At 44.6% G+C, this 21,195-nt stretch overlaps 1 protein-coding gene across 3 annotated transcripts in view; it reads left to right on the top strand.

Annotated features, from left to right (window-relative positions):
• Window positions 1-21,195, top strand: part of LOC115479242 (testis-specific gene 13 protein-like) — a 187,029-nt gene that overhangs the window by 139,072 nt on the left and 26,762 nt on the right. For all 3 annotated transcript variants that reach the window (XM_030217078.1, XM_030217077.1, XM_030217079.1), the window contains exons 2-3: window positions 4,554-4,791; window positions 19,329-19,426. In XM_030217078.1, the coding sequence (XP_030072938.1) occupies window positions 4,554-4,791; window positions 19,329-19,426 (336 nt within the window). The remainder of the gene's footprint in view (window positions 1-4,553; window positions 4,792-19,328; window positions 19,427-21,195) is intronic.

Here is a 21,195-nt window from a genome sequence, read left to right as displayed (position 1 = left end):
GAGAGGGGCACCATCTAAGACCGGCAATAATTTTTAAAAAGGGCAATTCGCCCCCTTCCATTTAGCTTTTTGTCATTTATTTAAATTTGCTCAGTGTAGTTCTGGGATTTCTGGTTTTGTTTTATGGAAAAAAAAATTCTGGGTACGGGAGGTTTTTTTTTTTTTTTTTACTTACAGAGACAGGTTAATGGCTGCGGCCTGAATTAAGCAGTCTTGAAAAAGAGAGAAATGGGAGTGAAAGAATTTGAATATCTGAGTATCAACATGGGACACGTGAATAAAGAAGGTGACATCTCTTTGTAATTAACACTTCTTTATCACAACTCCAATTTGCACTGCCTGATGCGATATACAACATGCACCTACATAACAGAATAAAATCAAAGACAGATACAAACCATTTCTGCAGAATGATTCTAATTAGATTTGATTCAATTTTCCAAAACAATACACGTGAGCATTACTTGCTATTATAATGGGTACATTTTTGAATGAAAGATAAAATCATGAACATTTTGTTTCGAAATTGTAAATTGAAACATTAGTCATAACTAATTATATATTTTTTTAAATATGGATTTAGTTCATGCCTTTTTTTACTAGTAGATCAAGGCAAGTTACATTCAGGTACGAGAAGTATTTCCCCATACCAAAGGGCTTACAATATTCCCTTCCCTTTTCCCTATACTGCTCCTGCAGGTGCATTGAACCCTTCTTAAGGGGAAAAAGGATGGGATTTGATAGAGACAAATACCTCATGAATATTCATTGTCAACCATCAAGTAACTACCTCACTCTGTATTGAAAATTTCTAAAAAAATTGTTATTGAAACCTATCAACATTAAAGTACTATAAAATCTAATATATATCTTCTAAATAATATTATCTCAACACTCCATCTCATCCTCATCATTCATTCCTCCATTCACCCAAGTGGGTTCAAAGAACCACAAAGTTCTTTTAACCTCAAATACTTCTAATATCTACTCCCATGAGGGTATTCCTCTATTCAAATACAAGTAATACACTTTTTGTCAGCAATGATCACATATGTCATCTCGTTATAAGTGTCCATCATATCTCAGTTCTATACACTAATGTCCACTTATCTTCATTGCTTTATTTCAGTGATTGTGATTCCCACATGTATCTCCAAACGACGTGTCCGAATCTCAAATGGCGTCTTATCCAAAACAATGTTCTTAATGCAGCAACAACCAATCCGCCATTCCCTCGATTCAGTTCTTCTCATACAGTCACAGAATTGTCTGCTTCTGGAAACATCATCAAACCCTACACAAATCTGTGTTTTACTGAACGCGCCATCAGGGGGCCTACCTAACATATCTAGAAAATGTTTTTTTAATACTTCATACCTTGTAATTTTGGAAAAATGTTTTGGCCGCACTGCCAGAGCGAACTTCCAACTGGTTTCGGGAGCAATGGTGCAAGAGTTATGTTAAATTCAAAGAAGGGCCCAAACAAGCTCACCCCAACAAAGAAACGACAACTAATAAAAGTCCACACAACACCAAACACAGCAGACCCACACCTAACAATCCAAGTGGGCTACATCAATGCCAGATCAGCAGTAAATAAAACAATGATTTTAACGGACTGGATCTTGACAGAAGACCTTGACCTCCTCTTCATCACCGAAACCTGGATCCACAATCAGAAAGACCCCATAATCCTAGACCTATGCCCCCCCAGGATACAAAATCATACACTGGACCAGAAAGGGAAAAAGAGGTGGAGGCATAGCACTAATCTATCGATCTCACTTTAACATCGAAACCACGGCCGAATCAATGACACCCCAACTTGAAATCGCCTCAATCAGAATCCACAACAAAACCCTATGCGACAACCTGAACTGTGTCCTGTTCTACAGACCCCCAGGTAATTGGAACGAAGGTCAGACTAACCTAATGGATTTCATCTCAAACACATGTGTAACCAATTCCAATGTACTAATACTAGAAGACATCAACCTCCATTTAGAAGACCCAAACTCAAACAACGCTCGAGAATGTAAGGAGTTCCTCCACCTATGGGACCTCAAATGGCCATGTATGCAAGCAGCTCACATTAAAGGGCATATACTAGACCTCATCTCACACAAAATTGCTATAGACCAGAACCTAATAATAACAGATACTAAATGGACAGAAACTCCCTGGTCTGATCATCATAAACTAAACCTATCCCTACACTGGCGGAAGAAGGGAGAACACCAAACCCAAGAATATTCAACATACTCAACAAGAGGCCATGTAGACATGAAAACATTTTGGCAATTGATATACAACAATGAATGGTCAGCACAAACAGAAACCACAACCGCTGACCTGCACATGAGTGGGTAGCCCATCCAGCCCTAAGGCCGTAGCCAACTAGCTACAGTGAAGTATAGAAGAGAGTTATGGCTACCCTAGTCAGAAAAATCATTTAGAAGATACCTAGGAGAGAAGCCCCTTAAGCTCTGCCCTGTTACTGGGGAACAGAGAACCCACTGTACCCACTCCTGGGACAAAGAAGAAAGGGAGAAGCTGGGCATAGATGTAAATTTTCAGCATGGCACCTGGACCACCTTTCGTCTCTTCAGGATACTGGAACCTCTCAAAGGGATGAAGAAATAAGAAGCTCTTACAAGATCAGGCCACCTGAATCGCCACTTTGGAACCTCAGAATCCCTTAGTCTCTCAGCACCGCTAACAATAAGTGAAACTCTTTTGAAACGGAGTTTAAAAAGGGGTTAGATAGATTCCTAAAGGACAAGTCCATAGACCGCTATTAAATGGACTTGGAAAAATTCCGCATTTTTAGGTATAACTTGTCTGGAATGTTTTTACGTTTGGGGAGCGTGCCAGGTGCCCTTGACCTGGATTGGCCACTGTCGGTGACAGGATGCTGGGCTAGATGGACCTTTGGTCTTTCCCAGTATGGCACTACTTATGTACTTATGTACTTATGAAACTAACTATACCGTATACTATAGCCATTATCAGGATATTAAGGGCATTCGTAAACGCAGGTGCTAATCTGGCCTCTAGACCATTCTAATCAGCCACCTATACTACCTAATAGGTAATTCTGTCCCTGAAAACAATCTGTTCCAAAAAGGTTAGCAAAATGCAGAAGTGTGACCTTTGAGCAACATTTTGGAAATGTGTTAGACCGCAGACATATTGGTCAAGGAACAAAAGCAAAAAGCACCGAAGTCAGACTCAGAAACAGAACAAAGCCTTGCGCTGGAAGAAGAGGACCTCGACTGGCGGGGGTTGGGGTCCCCCGCCAGCAAAGGTAGGCGACGGCGGCGGCGAGGGAGGGTTGGTGGTGGGAGGGGGGGTCAAAGTTGGTGGTGGCGGGGGGGGGGGGGATCGGCAATGGCGGGGGTGGGCGGTGCTGGGGGAGGGCTAAAATGTGCCATGTGCCCCCTCACCTCGGGCTCTGGACCCCCTCCCGCCGAAGTCTGGCTATGCCCCTGCTGGGGGAGTAAGAGGAAGTCACCCTTGATTCTTTGCAGTGGTCATCTGTTCATTTAGGGCACCTTTTTGTGCCTTATTCGTTATAAAAACAGGTCTAGCTCAAAACGTCTTAGTGTTAGTCTTGAACGGTTTTATTCTGTTCCATTATGGCTGAAAAATGTCTAAGTGTTAGGAATGCCCAAATCCCACCCTTAACATGCCCCTGACACGCCCCCCTTGTGATTTGAACGCATTTCTGACGGACTTCATAGAAAAACATCTACTTTTTGGACGTTTTTCTCTTTTGAAGATGAGTCCAATAGTAACATAGTAAATGACGGCAGATAAAGACCTGTACGGTCCATCCAGTCTGCCCAACAAGATAAACTCATTTTACATGGTATGTGATATTCTCAGGGCACAGACCATATAGAAGTCTCTTATACTAAAAGTTCTGAAGATTCTGGAATCCTAAAGAGTTACAAGATTCCGGAATCCCACTTAGTAGCAACATTCCATGTAGAACTCCAAAGAGCAACATAGTAAATGACGGCAGATAAAGACCTTACGGTCCATCCAGTTTGCCCAACAAGATAAACTCATTTTACATGGTATGTGATACTTTATATATATACCCGAGTTTGATTTGTCCCTGCCATTGTTCATACCAGTAGATAAATAGATACGATAGATTAGTATAGGTAAATTTAAAACGAATCTGAGAAAATTTTTCTTCACCCAACGTGTAATTAGACTCTGGAATTCGTTGCCGGAGAACGTGGTACGGGCGGTTAGCTTGACGGAGTTTAAAAAGGGGTTAGATAGATTCCTAAAGGACAAGTCCATAGACCGCTATTAAATGGACTTGGAAAAATTCCGCATTTTTAGGTATAACTTGTCTGGAATGTTTTTACGTTTGGGGAGCGTGCCAGGTGCCCTTGACCTGGATTGGCCACTGTCGGTGACAGGATGCTGGGCTAGATGGACCTTTGGTCTTTCCCAGTATGGCACTACTTATGTACTTATGTAGATATACAAACCATTTACATTTGTTGTTTACTGGTTTTTCATTTTTCTGACAGGTGAACCTCACAGTCCACACAATCAGAAGCCCCAAACCCCTTTCTGTCGTCCCGGGAGCCCGTTTTCTGCATTATCAAGCCTGAATCATGAAGTCTATAAAAATGATTTGACATGTATCCAGGAGCCGGTCAATGAAGAAGAGGAAAGTGAACTTGTGTTGGTCACTGAGGAGAGAAAGGAGAATGAGGATGATGAAGATGAAGAGGAGGCACCCATGTATGTAAGAGAACTTTACAAGTGAGTGCAACAAATTATTCATTCACTTGAAATAATCAGTAGACAAGGTGTGTGCATTTGTTTTTAAGAGCAGGGGATGAATAAGATCGGCATTTATTGACCTTTACCACTAGATTTGGCTACTGGAATCCATGGAGAAATTGTGTCTCGCTTTCTCCAAATATTTTTCAAAGTTTTGTTTAATGAAGACACAGTGCCATCAGCTGTGGATGTAAGTGGGCAAGCTATGGAGGAGGTAGATGCATGATTCTTCTATCAAACTTAGAAGGTTTTCTAATCTTCAGGGCTTTATGTTATCCATTAGGATAGAATCCAGCCAACATGTAATCTAGTAAATGACAGCAAATAAAGACCTGAATGGTCCATCCAGTCTGCCCAACACTTACACTCATTATCAAGTCATGATTAAACTAACGATGACTATGATATAAAATACTTAATCATTGCCTTTCTTTGGCATTTCTGGGATAAAGACTGTTGAAGTCCGCCTACCCTTGTCCTTAGGTTCCAACTACTGGAGTTGTCATCGAAGCCCACTCCAGTCTATGAAATCCATCTTGTCATTCGCGGGACACAGACTGTAAAAGTCTGGCTGGCACTGTCCTGATGTTCCAAATTACTGGACTTTTCATCGAAGCCCTCTCCAGCTCATCCTAAATTGGATTGCCATATACAGGACCCAGACCGTACAAGCTTGCCCACCACCGGCCATAGTTCTTCAGAGCCAGTCATAGGCACCAACTTTTTTAAATGATTGAGGGCAGAGGCGCCAACTCTGTGGGTGCTTGAGCACCTCCAATATTTTGGGGCCTGACATAAGTACATAAGCATCGCCTTGCTGGGACAGACCAAAGGTCCATCGAGCCCAGCACCCTGTCACTGACAGCGGCCAAAAGATCAAGAAATTTGTCCCGCCCCTCCTAGAAATAGTGTATTATTCCCTTGTCCATTCAATAACATTCTATGGCCTTTTTCTCCAGGAAGCCGTCCAACCTTTTTTTGAAGTCTGCTAAGTTAACCGCCTTACCACTTTTTCCGGCAGCGAATTCCAGAGTTTAACTACGCGTTGAGTGAAGAAAAATTTCCTCTGATTCGTTTTAAATTTACCATACTCAGCTTCATTGCATGCCCCCTTGTCCTAGTATTTTTGGAAAGCGTAAATAGATGCTCCACATTGACCCGTTCCATTCCACTCATTATCTTATAGACCTCTATCATATCTCCCCTCAGCTGCCTCTTCTCCAAGCTGAAGAGTCCCAGCCTCTTCAGCCTTTCCTCATAGGGAAGTCGTCCCATCCCCTGTATCATCTTTGTCGCCCTTCTCTGCACCTTTTCCAATTCCACTATATCTTTTTTGAGGTGCAGTGACCAGAATTGAACACAATACTCGAGATGCGGTTGCACCATGGAGCGATACAATGGCAGAATAATATCCTTATTTTTGTTTTTAATCCATTTCCTAATGAAACCCAACATTCTATTTGCTTTCCTAGCCGCAGCAACACATTGAGCAGAAGTTTTCAACGTATCATCAATGATGACACCTAGATCCCTTTCTTGGTTCATGACTCCCAACGCTGAACTTTGCATGACATAGTTATAGTTTGGGTTCCTCTTTCCCACATGCATCACTTTGCACTTGTTCACATTAAACGTCATCTGCCATTTACACGCCCAGTCTCCCAGTCTCGTAAGGTCCTCTTGCAGTTTTCACAATCTTCCTGCGATTTGACGAATTTGAATAACTTTGTGTCATCGGCAAATTTGATTACCTCACTAGTTACCCCCATCTCTAGGTCATTTATGAATATGTTAAAAAGCAGCGGTCCCAGCACAGATCCCTGAGGGACCCCCCTAACTACCCTTCTCCATTGCGTGGCAGTGGCACAGCAAGTGCAACGCTCCACAGAGAACTCAAGGTAAAGTTACACCAATTTATTTGTAACATTTGTATCCCACATTTTCCCACCGATTTGCAGGCTCAATGTGGCTTACATTTGCCGTAATGGCGGTTGCCATTTCCGGGTAACAGAGTACAAAAGGCATTACATTAAGGTGCATACATACATGGTAAGGAAGAATGCATTGTGGTAGTGTGTATTGGTTCCTGCGTGATAGATAGGATTGTAACATACATTAGGTCATCGGCTGTAGAGAAGCCATATTCAACATAGGGTTAAAGTGAAAGAGGTTAGTCTTTCACACTAATGGATTCACAGATCAAATGCACATCTTTGAAGGGCAAAAATAAAGCCAGATTCTTCCAGCTTTGTGAGTTGGGGGCAGTCAAGATGAATAGAAGTGCTGTCCTTACAAAATTGCTCTGTTATCGCGGACCCTGAAGCAGCTAAGCGAAATACTGGCCACCGTTGGTCTGGGGGCTTGAGGAAAGCTGGAACAACACCCATTCTGTTAGAATATCAATGAAATGCTTTGATGTCCCCATGCATACCCCCACCCTCCCACTCTGTCAGACTGTCAAAGTAATGCTTTGATGTTTCTCTCATATATACTATCTGCTAACACATTTGCTTATTTCCGATCTGACGAAGAAGGGCAACCTTCGAAAGCTAATCAAGAAATGTATTAAGTTATGTCCAAAAAAAAAGGTATCATCTTATTTTCTTTTCCATGTTTTATTTTGTTTGATTTCTATTGATAACCTTTAAGAGTAGACTAACACGGCTACCACACCTCTCTAGGAAAGCTGGAAGAATTTGGCTTTCGTTTTGCCCTTCAAAGAATGTTTGTACGTTTGGGAAGCTTGCCAGGTGCCCTTGGCCTGGATTGGTCGCTGTCGTGGACAGGACGCTGGGCTCGATGGACCCTTGGTCTTTTCCCAGTGTGGCATTACTTATGTACTTATGAACCTAGAAATAGAACTAACATAGTACTATACAGGGTTGCCAAGAAACACAGGCGGGCCATGGACAAGACTGCCCCCCAAGCTGGGCCGCCATCGTGCCGCTACCCACATTTGGGCCGCTGCCCCCACCCCCTTACCTTCCTTAGTCTGTCTCCTGCTCCTGTGTGCCAGGAAGGGGACCCAGATGATTGCATTAACGTGATAACTCTGGTCACCCAGGTTATCATGTTAATGCAATCATCCAGGTCTTGACACGCAGGAAAGAGACAGACCCAGAAGAAGCTTGTTCCTCCTCTCAGTGGCCTTGGTACAGTATCAGAAATATTAACGTTAAACAACACAGTAGAACAGTCATATAATAGGAAAATGATAAATCTCAGCAGACTACAAATGATGCCATAATAGGCAGCATGGAAAGAACATTCAAATTACATGTGGTAAACATGATGTCAACAGTGTAGAAATGAATATGTCTTCCAGGAGGAGACGCCTAATGGTAGAGCAGTAACATGTTCATCTTTGCTGACCCTTCCGAAATGTCCATGGCACCCCATGCTGTTTTTCTGTTCTGTTTAATTAGTACTGCACTTTAGGGTATGCATAGGAGATATGAGATGGTCATAAGAAATCCTGCTTCTTGGATCCTGAGAACATCAACGCAACTTGACTTCCCCAGTTAATTATTGTTACTCTGTAAGAAAGCTTGACGTGAGATTAACTTAGTAATCCTATGATATGGAGATTGTGTATTTTACTATTATTAGGATTTATTTACAATCTTTGTGAAGGAATTCACTCAAGGCGGTGTACAGTAAGAATAGATCAAACATGAGCAATAGGCAATTACAGCAGTAAAAATATTCAAATAGCAATACAAAGTATGGCATGGAGGGGCATAATCGAACGATAACGCCTATCTCCATGGGCGTTTATCTCTGAGAACGAGTCCGTGAAGGGGCAGAGCCAACCGTATTTTCGAAAAAAATAGACGCCCATATGTTATTCGCTACTTTGTGAGCTGGGCGTTTTTGTTATTCAGTGATAATGGAAAATGAAAGCGCCCAGCTCAAAAACGAATACATCCAAGGCATTTGTTCGTGGGAGGGGCCATGATTCGTAGTGCACTAGTCCCCCTCACATGCCAGAACACCAACCGGGCACCCTAGGGGGCACTTTTACAAAACAAAAAAAAAAGGTAAAAGAGCTCCCAGGTGCATAGCACCCTTCCCTTGTGTGTTGAGCCTCCCAAATCCCCCTCAAAACCCACTGCCCACAAGTCTACACCATTACTATAGCCCTAAGGGGTGAAGGGGGGGCACCTACATGTGGGTACAGTGGGTTTGGGGGGGTTGGACAACTAACGCATTAAGCAGCACAATTGTAACAGGTAGGGGGGGGATGGGCCTGGGTCCACCTGCCTGAAGTCCACTGCACCCCCTAATAAGTGCTCCAGTAACCTGCATACTGCTGCCAGGGAGGTGGGTATGACATTTGAGGGTGAAAAGAAAAAGTTGTGAAACGTCATATTTTGTGCTGGGAGGGGGTTTGTGACCACTGGGGAAGTCAGGGGAGGTCATCCCCGATTCCCTCCAGTGGTCATCTGGTCATTTAGGGCACTTTTTGGGGCCTTATTCGTGGAAAAACAGGGTCCAGGAAAAGTGCCCTAAATTCTCGCTAAAATCGCATATTTTTCTTCCATTATCGGTGAAAGGGCGCCCATCTCTGTTCGCCCGATAACCACGCCCCAGTTCCGCCTTCGACACGCCTTCGACACGCCCCCGTCAACTTTGTCCGCATCCGCGACGGAGTGCAGTTGAAAGCGTCCCAAATTCGGCTTTTGATTATACCGCGTTATTCGTTTTTGTGAGATAAACGCCCATCTCCCGATTTAGGTCGGAACTTGGGCGTTTTTCTCGTTCGATTATAAGCTGGATAGTATACTACTTACAATAGAACATTTTAATTGATAGTGAAGGGTAAAGCAAAGATGTAACACATAGATAGGTAAGAGAGTAAGAAAAGTTAGAAAGTAAGGTGACTAATTTAAAGGAAGTTGCACATGAGGTCAGAGAGATGGTTAAATATTATCTCAGTTAGGCTAGGTGTGGCTAAACATGTCCTGCTGCAGTATGTGCAGCCTGAGTCAATCCTTGTGTGTGTGAGTGAGACTATCAAGTTAGTTACTTCTTCTATTAAAGGCTTGGTTGAAGACCCAAGCTTTCACCTGCTTCCTGAAGCAGGGGCGTAGCCAGACCTCGAGGTGGGAGGGGGCAGTGGCGTAGCTATGTGGGGCCAGAGGGCCTGGGCCCCCGTAGATTTGTCCCTGGACCTCCTGCCAACGACCCTCTCGACCCCCCCTTCCCCCGCCGTCGCCGTGGGCTACCTTTGCTGGCGGGGGACCCCAATCCCCGCCAGCCGAGGAGGTCCTCTTCTTCCCGCGAAGGCTTCGTTCTGTTTCTGACGTCCTGTGTGTTGAAAGTGCAGGACGTCAGACACAGAAACAGAACGAAGCCTTCGCGGGAAGAAGAGGACCTCCTCGGCTGGCGGGGATTGGGGTCCCCTGCCAGCAAAGGTAGGCGATGGCGGGGGAGGGTTGGTGGCGGGAGGGGGGTCATCAAAGTTGGCGGCGGCGGGGGGGTCGATAATGGCTGGGGGGTCAACGGCACTGGGGGGGGGGGCTAAAATGTGCCCCCTCACCTCGGGCTCTGGACTCCCCCTCTGGCTGAAGTCTGGCTACGCTGCTGGGAGGGGGCCAGAGCCCAAGATGGGGAGGCACATTTTGGTCACTGCCCCGCCACCCCCCCCCCCCCACCCACTGCCGCCGCTGTATCATCTTGGCTGGCGGATGTCCCAACCCCCACCAGCTGAAGCACTGCCACCGCAAATACCTTTGCTGGCAGGGGTTCCCAACCCCCGCCAGCTGATGACTTCATCTAGTGCTGGTCTCTGGCGCCGATGCATTGCCTGTTCTGCTGTCTCTTCCCCTCAAGCCTGGCATGCTTCTCTTAGTGAAACTGAGCATGCTCAATTTCACTAAAAGTAGCGTGCCCGACATGAGAGGAAGAGAGAGCAGGGCAGGTAATGCGGCAGTGCCGCCGCAGACCAGCGCTGGATGAAGTCTTCAGCTGGTGGGGGTTGGAGACCCCTGTCAGCCAACCAGGGGCCAGAGTAAATTTGGGGGGCCAGGCCCCCATGGCCCCACCTACCTACGACACAGTCCTGAAGTAGAGATAGTCTTGTAGTAAGCGGAGCCTTTCAGGCAGTGCATTCCAGAGTGTGGGGGCTACTCCGGAGAAGGCTCACTTGCGGGTATCATTTTATTTTATTTTTATTTTTGTTACATTTGTACCCCGCGCTTTTCCCACTCATGGCAGGCTCAATGCGGCTTACATGGGGCAATAGAGGGTTAAGTGACTTGCCCAGAGTCACAAGGAGCTGCCTGTGCCTGAAGTGGGAATTGAACTCAGTTCCCCAGGACCAAAGTCCACCACCCTAACCACTAGGCCACTCCTCCACTCCACGTAGGCCTCTGTTTTCGACTGTACAATGGGCAATTCAAGCCAAATCACAGACCAAATTGCACTCTTGTCCAAACTGCAATGACCATAGTATTCAAAAAGGAGAGAGAGAGGCTGCAGAAGTTATCCCTTTAATGTTTGTTGGCAAAACGTGAAGAGCGGTATAGTAGCATTGCATTCTTTACTCACAAACGTATTCATTTCCTTCCTGCCCTTTGCCACTGAGTCACCTGAAAGGTCACTGGTTCTGTATCTATGCTCACAATGGGCTGGAACTTTCATTTAATGCAGTGGTTTGAATACCTCAGTCTACTTTATAAGTGTAGAAAGACATCAGTAGACAAGGATTTATGTCATAAATGCGGAATCAGAACTGGCTTAGAACACTTCACAACCTTCCGTTGGAGCATCTCCAGGTAACGCCACAAGCAGACCCTTATATAAATATCAGCCCTAGCGGTGAGGCCTATGCAAGAAACGTGAGCCCTGTGTGTTTTCTAGACAGGCTCGCTAGGCACACTCGTTTTTCACACTCCTCCTAGAATTGTTATGGCTAGGAGCAATATTTTGAAGGTAAAGTATTATTTACTGTTTTAGTTTAATTCCACGTATTTCTAATGTGTTCTGTGGGGGATGGAAGTAGGAGAATTCTGTTATTTGATTAAAAATTAGTTTTACCAAAGTTTTTTTTAATGTATTATTTTGGCATTATACGTTTCCCCAAAATATATAAAGCCAATGACAAGCTAAATGAAAAGGGAAGTTTATTTTTAATGTTTTGGTGTGAATTCTCAAGAGACTTCCTCAAGGATGAATAAAGGAGGATTCCTTTATTGAGATGAGATAAATAATTCTTGGAGTCACCATTGATCGACACCTAACACTTGAGAATCATGCGAAAAACATAACTAAAAAGATGTTTCATTCAATGTGGAAACTAAAAAGAGTTAGACCATTTTTTCCAAGAACTGTCTTCCGCAATCTGGTACAATCATTGGTACTCAGTCATCTGGACTATTGTAACTCACTCTATGCCGGCTGCAAAGAGCAAATACTTAAAAAAACTCCAGACAACACAGAACACGGCAGCCAGACTAATATTCGGCACATCAAAATACGAAAGCGCGAAACTCCTACGGGAAAAATTGCACTGGCTCCCACTAAAAGAACGCATCACGTTCAAACTTTGCACCCTAGTCCATAAAATCATCCATGGTAACGCCCCAGCCTACATGTCAGACCTAATAGATCTACCACCCAGGAACGCAAAAGCATCTTCTCGCACATTCCTTAATCTTCATCCTCCCAAGTGTAACGGTCTGAAGTACAAACTAATGCACGCATCTACCTTTTCCTATACGAGCACGCAGCTTTGGAACGCGTTGCCACGTAACCTGAAAACGGTCTATGAACTGACCAATTTCCGTAAACTACTGAAAACCTATCTCTTCGACAAGATATATCACAAAGATCAACATATGTAACTGTACAATCTTTAAAACTTCCAGAATTGTCTTTAATGTCTTTTGCTTTAACACTGTCATGTATTTTACCACCATGTAACACAAAACCCTCTGTAAAACCAAATGTATATTCACTTCTATTTCCAGTACCCATGAAGAATTGTAAGCCACATTGAGCCTGCAAAGAGGTGGGATAATGTGGGATACAAATGCAATAAATAAATAAATAAATAAAATATATAAAATCTCGCAGGTTTTTGGCTGTTAAAAAAGAAATTATTGTGGATATCCACTGAGATAATAGTCCTGTATGGATGAGTTGTCAGTATGTGAGAGTATGTTTGGGATGAGTTGAGAGAAATTTTATAACAATGTGCTATATTAGAAGTAAGTATAGTTATATTTAATTGTGAAAATAAAGAATTTTGTTTATAATATAATTACAGTTGTTGATATTTTGATATTAATTTGATACGACTAATTATTGAGTGTGAACCTTGATTTTTTTTTTTTGTGTGGTTTGCGAGGATGAAGAATGGGATAACCATAGGGAAGACATGTCTATAAATGGCAAATTAAAAAAACAGAATTTGAAAACACACTGAATAACCCGTAGGATCCAATTCGCTAATCAAGAGAAACAGTATTCGAGAAAAAAAGCTTAAACAATACAATGGTTTAAATCTATTGCAAGAAAACGCCTGAGATATTTCTTAAGAGCTTAACAGCTGGAGCTGCAGCAACAGAGATCTGAGATGGAGCAAATTTTGCATTAAGAAAAATAGACAAGTTACTAAGGTTCAAAAAAATATGTATCCTGTCCCTTGGTATTTGACTAAACAGTTGCAAGGGAAATAAATGCCCACCCCCAGGCCTACCCATAGTTACGCCATTGTGGTGGCTGTTGCCAGAAGGATGCTTCTCTGTGTAGAGAGAGGCATAACCGGCAGAAGAAAGGAAGTGTTGATGCCCCGTCCGAGTCGTTGGTGAGGCCCCACCTGGAGTATTGTGTACAGTTTAGGAGACCGTATCTTGCTAAGGGTATAAAAAGACTTGAAGCGGTCCAGAGGAAAGAAACAAAAATGGTATGGGGCTTAAGCCAAAAGCAGTGGTGTACCAAGGGGGGGAGCGGTCCGCCCCTGGTGCACGCTGCTGGGGGGATGCCGCACGCTGGTCAGCTTCATTCATTTCCATGCGCCCTCTGCCCCGGAACAGGAAGTAACCTGTTCCGGGGCAGAGGGAGCATGGAAACGAACGAAACTGACCGGCACACAACACCCCCCCCCCCCAGCGGCGTGCACCTGGGGGGAGGGTTCTTTCGCCTGGGTGGGGGGGTGTCCTTTCGCTGGGGAGGGGTCGCGCTGCACCGGGGGGCGGGGCGCATCGGCGATCTGCCCCGGGTGTCAGCCCCCCTAGGAACGCCACTGGCCAAAAGACATGTGAGAAGAGACTGGAAGACCTGAATATGTATACCCTAGAGGAGAGAAGGCACAGGGGAGATAGTAACATAGTAGATGACGGCAGAAAAAGACCTGCATGGTCCATCCAGTCTGCCCAAGAAGATAAATTCATATGTGCTACTTTTTTATTTGTAATGTCCTCTTCAGTGCACAGACTGTATAAGTCTGGCCAGCCCTATCCCCGCCTCCCAACCACCAGCTCTGGCACAGACCCTATAAGTCTGCCCAGCACTATCCCTGCCTCCCACCACCGGCTCTGGCACAGACCGTATAAGTCTGCCCAGCACTATCCCCGCCGCCCAACCACCAGCCCCGGCACAGACCCTATAAGTCTGCCCAGCACTAGTCCTGCCTCCCACCACCAGCTCTGGCACAGACCGTATAAGTCTGCCCAGCACTATCCCTGCCTCCCACCACCGGTATGGTACAGACGTTTAACTACTTGAAAGGTATTAATAAAGAAACAAATATTTTCCAGAGAAAGGAAAATGGTAAAACTAGAGGACATGAATTGAGGTTGCAGGGTGGTAGACTTAAGAGTAATGTCAGGAAATTCTTTTTCACAGAGAGGGTGGTTGATGCCTGGAATGCCGAGGTGGTGGAGAAAGAAACAGTGACGAAATTCAAAAAGGCGTGGGATGAACATAGAGGATCTCTAATTAGAAAATTAATGATATTAAAAAAAAAAAAAAAAAATGTTTGCATGTGTGTTTGCATGTCAAGTGGTGCTTTAGATGGCAACTCTGGCTGTGAAGAACTAAGCGCCGGTGCTGGGTAGGCTGGTACCGTCTGGGTCCTGTATACGGCAATCCGGTTTAGGGTGAGCTGGAGAGGGCTTCGACAAACTCCAGTAATTTGGAAGGTGAGGACAGTGCCGGGCAGACTTTTACGGTCTGTGTCCCGCAGTTGAGAAGATGGATTGGGATAGGCTGGAGAGGGCTTTGACGACAACTTCAGTAGTTGGCAACTAAAGACAGGGCCGGGCGGACTTCAACGGTCTATGTCCCAGAAATGCCAATGATCACGTATTTTTTTCAGTGTGTTTTTCCTAGCCATTACCCAAATGCTAGGCCACACTTCAGAGGTAGGGTGATCACTGAGGGACCCCACCCCACAATAGTCAGGCCCCCTGCAACCAGTCACAGAATCTATGACAAGGCAGAATTGGTGTGTAGGGCCTGAGCTCTTTCATTAAAACTTGGGGTCCATGGGTCAATTTTAGCAGAGAATGGAAAAGGTGTTGGTACTCAGTACCCCCGAGTTCCCCCTCAAAAAAAGCCCTGGGTATTTTATATCACATTCATTGTTGGTTTAATCGTGACTTGATAATGAGTGTGACTGTTGGACAGACTGGATGGACTGTTCAGGTCTTTATCTGCCGTCATTTACTATATGTTACTACTATCACTGGCTCTGGGGAGGCTGGTATGTGTTTTCACAGTTCCTGCATTCTGTGTTGTATGTATATACTTTACTGGACAACAGCATTCCCACCAATCTTCCAAATCTCTCCTATCTGCCTGCTGTGGTTCCAGTTGTCTTGGGCTTATAACTTTGTGAGGCTGGCAGGTCCCCTACGATAATGATGAGGCTGTCCCCCTCCATGCAGCTCAACCTGTGAGTAGATGGAGTGGCACAGGCATGCAGACGGGCATCTGAGGGCCTCCGTCCAGGCGAGTGGGGACATTTCCAGACAGTCCTGGATGTTCTGGAATCTTCTGTTACTCATTTCTTTACCTTCTCAGAGTTTCCCTATGTACTTTCTGACAGATTTAATCCGAATCAAAGAAGGAACAGGAAAAACCTCTCTGTAGATCAGAACAAGCTCCAAGGAGTTGAGGTTGACACTCAGCTTCACACCTATAAGGAGAACATAAATCCTTTATTCAAAGCACCAAACTTGACCCAACATGGGTTCGTGTTTAAGCAGACAAAACTGCTTCAGGAGGTCAGATACAATTCTGTATACAGAAAGAGCAAATAAATAATTAAAAGCAGAAAAATACATAATACAACAAATGAAATACCTATTTTTAAAAAAGTCTAAAAATAAAAAAAAAGCTAAGAACAATAAATCATCAATAAAACAAATGTGGACTAGTAGTAAATCATCAATATGTTCTTGGTAATCATTAGCAGACAGACATACCAACTATATTAAACGTACACAAGAAAGGCAACATAGTGGAGGAGTGGCCTAGTGTTTAGGGTGGTGGACTTTGGTCCTGAGGAACTGAGTTCGATTCCCACTTCAGGCACAGGCAGCTCCTTGTGACTCTGGGCAAGTCACTTAACCCTCCATTGCCCCATGTAAGCCGCATTGAGCCTGCCATGAGTGGGAAAGCGCGGGGTACAAATGTAACAAAAATAAAATAGATACTATTGGAGATTCTACATGGAATGTTGCTACTATTGGAGATTCTACATGGAATGTTGCTACTATTGGACATTCTACATGGAATGTTGCTATTCCACTAGCAACATTCCATGTAGAAGGCTGCGCAGGCTTCTGTTTCTGTGAGTCTGACGTCCTGCACGTGCAGGACGTCAGACTCACAGAAGCAGAAGCCTGTGCGGCCACATTGGTGATCTGCAAGGGCCGACTTCTACATGGAATGTTGCTAGTGGAATAGCAACATTCCATGTAGAATCTCAAATACTAGCAACAGTGGAGGAGTGGCCTAGTGGTTAGGGTGGTGGACTTTGGTCCTGGGGAACTGAGGAACTGAGTTTGATTCCCACTTCAGGCACAGGCAGCTCCTTGTAACTCTGGGCAAGTCACTTAACCCTCCATTGCCCCATGTAAGCCGCATTGAGCCTGCCATGAGTGGGAAAGCGCGGGGTACAAATGTAACAAAAATAAAATAGATACTATTGGAGATTCTACATGGAATGTTGCTACTATTGGAGATTCTACATGGAATGTTGCTACTATTGGACATTCTACATGGAATGTTGCTATTCCACTAGCAACATTCCATGTAGAAGGCTGCGCAGGCTTCTGTTTCTGTGAGTCTGACGTCCTGCACATACGTGCAGGACGTCAGACTCACAGAAGCAGAAGACTGCGCGGCCACATTGGTGATCTGCAAGGGCCGACTTCTACATGGAATGTTGCTGGTGGAATAGCAACATTCCATGTAGAATCTCAAATAGTAGCAACAGTGGAGGAGTGGCCTAGTGGTTAGGGTGGTGGACTTTGGTCCTGAGGAACTGAGTTCGATTCCCACTTCAGGCACAGGCAGCTCCTTCTGACTCTGGGCAAGTCACTTAACCCTCCATTGCCCCATGTAAGCTGCATTGAGCCTGCCATGAGTGGGAAAGCGCAGGGTACAAATGTAACAAAAAAAAAACCCCCAGTATATATATATATAAAAATGTAAAATAAACTAAAAATATTTCCAGCAGCCTTTCTTCCTATAGCACCACATATAAGAGCATTGTTATTTAGAGGTGGGTTACTTGAATGCGGTTCCCTGTGGCAAAGACAAATCAAGGCCAGGTAATACCTATAAAGTATCATATACAATGAGTTTATCTTGTTGGGCAGACTGGATGAACTGTACAGGTCTTTTATCTGCCATCATCTACTACGTTACTATGTCTTCTGGTTTTATCATCATATAACTTTCTGCCAGTTCCAATGGTCCTTACCGATATATAGATTATCTTTAGTGTTCATTATTTCTTGTTATGTGTTGTTATCAACGTTGATAGCTTGTTAAGCCAACTAAGTTACATAAGTTGTTATGGAATACGCTTAGATTTCAGCACAGAACGCTGTGGGGTCCTTTTACTAAGGCTAGGGTTACCATATTTTGTCCCCCCAAAAGGAGGACACGCCCCGCCCCACCATACACCCCGCCCCACCCCCTTTCACGCCCTCGCTCCGCCCCTGTCACATTTTCCACTCCCTCCGTCACACACCCCATCACCCCCCCCCTCCCCTTACCTTACTACTGCCCTGGTGGTCTAGTGACCTCTTCGGGGCAGGAAAGAGCCCCCTCTTTCCTGCCCGGAGCACTGCCCTGCATGCATCCTTCCTGTTGGTGAGCTTGGCACCAATTCAAAATGGCTGCCGAGAGTTGAAGTTTCGCAAGGTCACTTCAACTCTCGGTGGCCATTTTGAATCGGCACCCAGGTCACCAACAGGAAAGATGCATACAGGGCAGTGCTCCGGGCAGGAAAGAGAGGGCTCTTTCCTGCCCCGAAGGCGGAAGAGGTCACTAGACCACCAGGGCAGTAGTAAGTAAGGGGAGGGGAGGCTAGCAATCTGCCCGTTTGTCCGGATTTCTTGGAAAGTTCAAAACTCTCAAATTCAAGTGTCTGGAGTGATTTTCAAATTGTTCCAGTTTCCTGTGAATTGCAATGTTATCTTGAATCACAACATTAATAGAGGATTTAGCTTCCTTCGTATCTTTTTCTACGGTCTTTCTGTCCTTGAAAGATGGTCTCTTTCTAGGCCCTACTGCCTATGCCTGTACCTTTTCTATGCTCCAGAGCAGTTAAGATCTTTTCTTGATTCAAAAAAAAGCTTCCGTCCCACTGGCAGAACCGAAACCTTTGTTAGAGACGGGAAAATAATAGGGAACGTAGTAACTTTAAGGGGTCCTTTTACTAAGCCATGGTAAAAAGTGACTTGCGGTAGTGTAGGCGCAGGTTTTGGGCACGTGCTGAAATATTTTTCAGCGCCCGTACCAAACATGCCTTTTTTTTCCCCAAAAAATGGATGTACGGCAAAATCAAAATTGCCACGCGTCCATTTTGGGTGTCTGACCTTACTGCTAGCCACAGAGCTAGCGGTATGGAATCTGCGCGGTAACGAGCTACGCACGTCAGATGCCACTTGGCGCGCGTTCGCTACGCATGGCAGAAAATAAAAAATATTTTTCAGACGCGCACCAAAAATGAAATTATCACAAGAACCGCGCGGCAGTCGGGCGGTAAGTTCATTTTGGCACGCGTTGGACACGCGTAGACGCTTACGCAGCTTAGTAAAAGGGGCCCTAAGTTTTGCCTTATTTTTTTCTTCATGATTATTCCACAGTTTTTCTTCTCTTTCCCCTTGAATAATGTTAATTTTCCTTTTCTGTATGTTTTTCTCTTCCTCCCTATCAAATTCTATAAGCAAGTTGATACTTGTATATATTTGAAATTTTTCAATATGTATAAAAGTTTTTTTTTTTGTAAACTTCATCATTTAATAATCTGCAATTTATTTTTCTGTCAGGTTTCTAGGTCCGGATTTGGCTGAATATTTCCTTCACCCCACTTCAAAGGATTTAATCACGTCATCACCAAAGAAAAAACTGTTTCAAACACCCACAGGTAGGCTTCTGGACTATTTGAATCCACAGGAAGGATCAGGGCCGCCGAGAGACTAGGCCAGGCCCGGGGCAAGGGCGCCCCGCCTCCACGGCTCCAGGCCCCCTGCATTCGAAGCGGCAGTCATAGATCTCCTCTCTTCTGGCCTTCCGTTCCTGTGCCCCGCCCTTGTCTGATGTAACTTCCGGTTTCCGCAAGGGTGGGACACAGGGAGGGAAGGCCAGAAGAGAGGAGATCTGCGACTGCCGCTTCGAATGCAGGGGGCCCGGAGCCAAGGAGGCAGGCAGGTGAGACCGGGGACTGCAGCACCGGCGGCCTGACCCCGGCGCTGGGCCCCCCTTGGAGGCCCGGGCCCGGGGAATTTTGTCCCCACCCCCCACCCCCCCTCTCGGCGGCCCCGGGAAGGATACATTTTCTGAACTGGAACAGAGAGAAACCCTAAGGATGATTTTGCCTGAACATACCAGCAAAAACTGTTGGTAGGTTTTTAGAGTCAACGCTACAAAGAACTTACTGACAGAAGCCATAAATAAATGATTGACATTAAGGTGCCCTTTTACTAAGCCGCGTAGGCGTGTACGCGCATCCTACGTGTGTCATTTTGGAATTACTGCCCGGCTACTGCGTGGCTCGGGTGGTAATTTCATTTTTTTACGTGTGTCCACTAAGCACATCAAAGAAAACAGCAAGGCAAACGATCTGCAAACTCCAAGATGGAAAGACAAAAAAGCAGATCAGTAAAAATTTTTTTTTATTAAATGACAACCAAATAGTCAAATCTGTTGGATTATTTGTAGTAAATAATTAGCAGATTTTAGTACACACAGCTTCAGCTTTAGAAATGTTAATTTCTTTCTTCATCTCTCTCTCATTCACCCCTGAATAATTCACTGCTGAGTCACTTTAAAGTTGAAGTAACAAAACATCTGTTTACTCACAGTTTGTAGTTAGATTATAATCAGACAGGCTTATATATACATATTATTATACATTTGTCTTATCAGCTCCTTCCATGTGCTTAGATGGTAATGGATGCTCACACCACCATAGATCCTCTCAGGTTAGGAGAGATCATGAGCTCCATGTGCTCCATGTGCTGCATCTGCTGTGTCTGCCCCCACAGGAAGTTGCATAGCTGTGTGACCTCTCTAAGTAACTCACATCAGAGGTCACAGAGTAATCACAGAGAAATAATAGGTGACAGGCAATGCATGTAAAATACAATTACGTTCCAACAAACCCCTTCTCATGCATAACTGTCATGCAATTATTTATTCATACAAAGTCCAAGCTTTATACGAAGATTCACAAAATGTTCTCTGGGTAACGGTTTGGTCATGATGTCAGCTGTCATCTCACTGGTGTGACAATAGTGTAGACTGATGACCCCTTCTTTCGCCAACTCTCGCACGTTGTGGTATTTCGTTGCGATGTGCTTGGTGCGTGACTGAACCTTGTCATTCTGTGACAGTCGGATGCAGCTCTGATTATCTTCCATTATCTGGATTGGTCTCTTTTCAGCTATTCCGAAATCCAGCATAAGTTTTTCAATCCACATCAGTTCTCTGCACGCTTCCGATACGGCCACATATTCAGCTTCTGTAGAAGACAAACTCACAATACTTTGTTTATGACTGGCCCATGAAATGTGTACATTTCCATACATAAACACATATCCACTTGTGGATTTATAATCAGAATGATCCCCTGCCCAATCTGAATCACAGTAACATATTAGTTTTGGATTACTATTGGCTGAAATCTTTAATTTA

This window comes from Microcaecilia unicolor, chromosome 10, assembly GCF_901765095.1.
Source record: "Microcaecilia unicolor chromosome 10, aMicUni1.1, whole genome shotgun sequence".
Taxonomy (NCBI): domain Eukaryota; kingdom Metazoa; phylum Chordata; class Amphibia; order Gymnophiona; family Siphonopidae; genus Microcaecilia; species Microcaecilia unicolor.
This window is presented reverse-complemented; position numbering and strand designations above follow the sequence as displayed.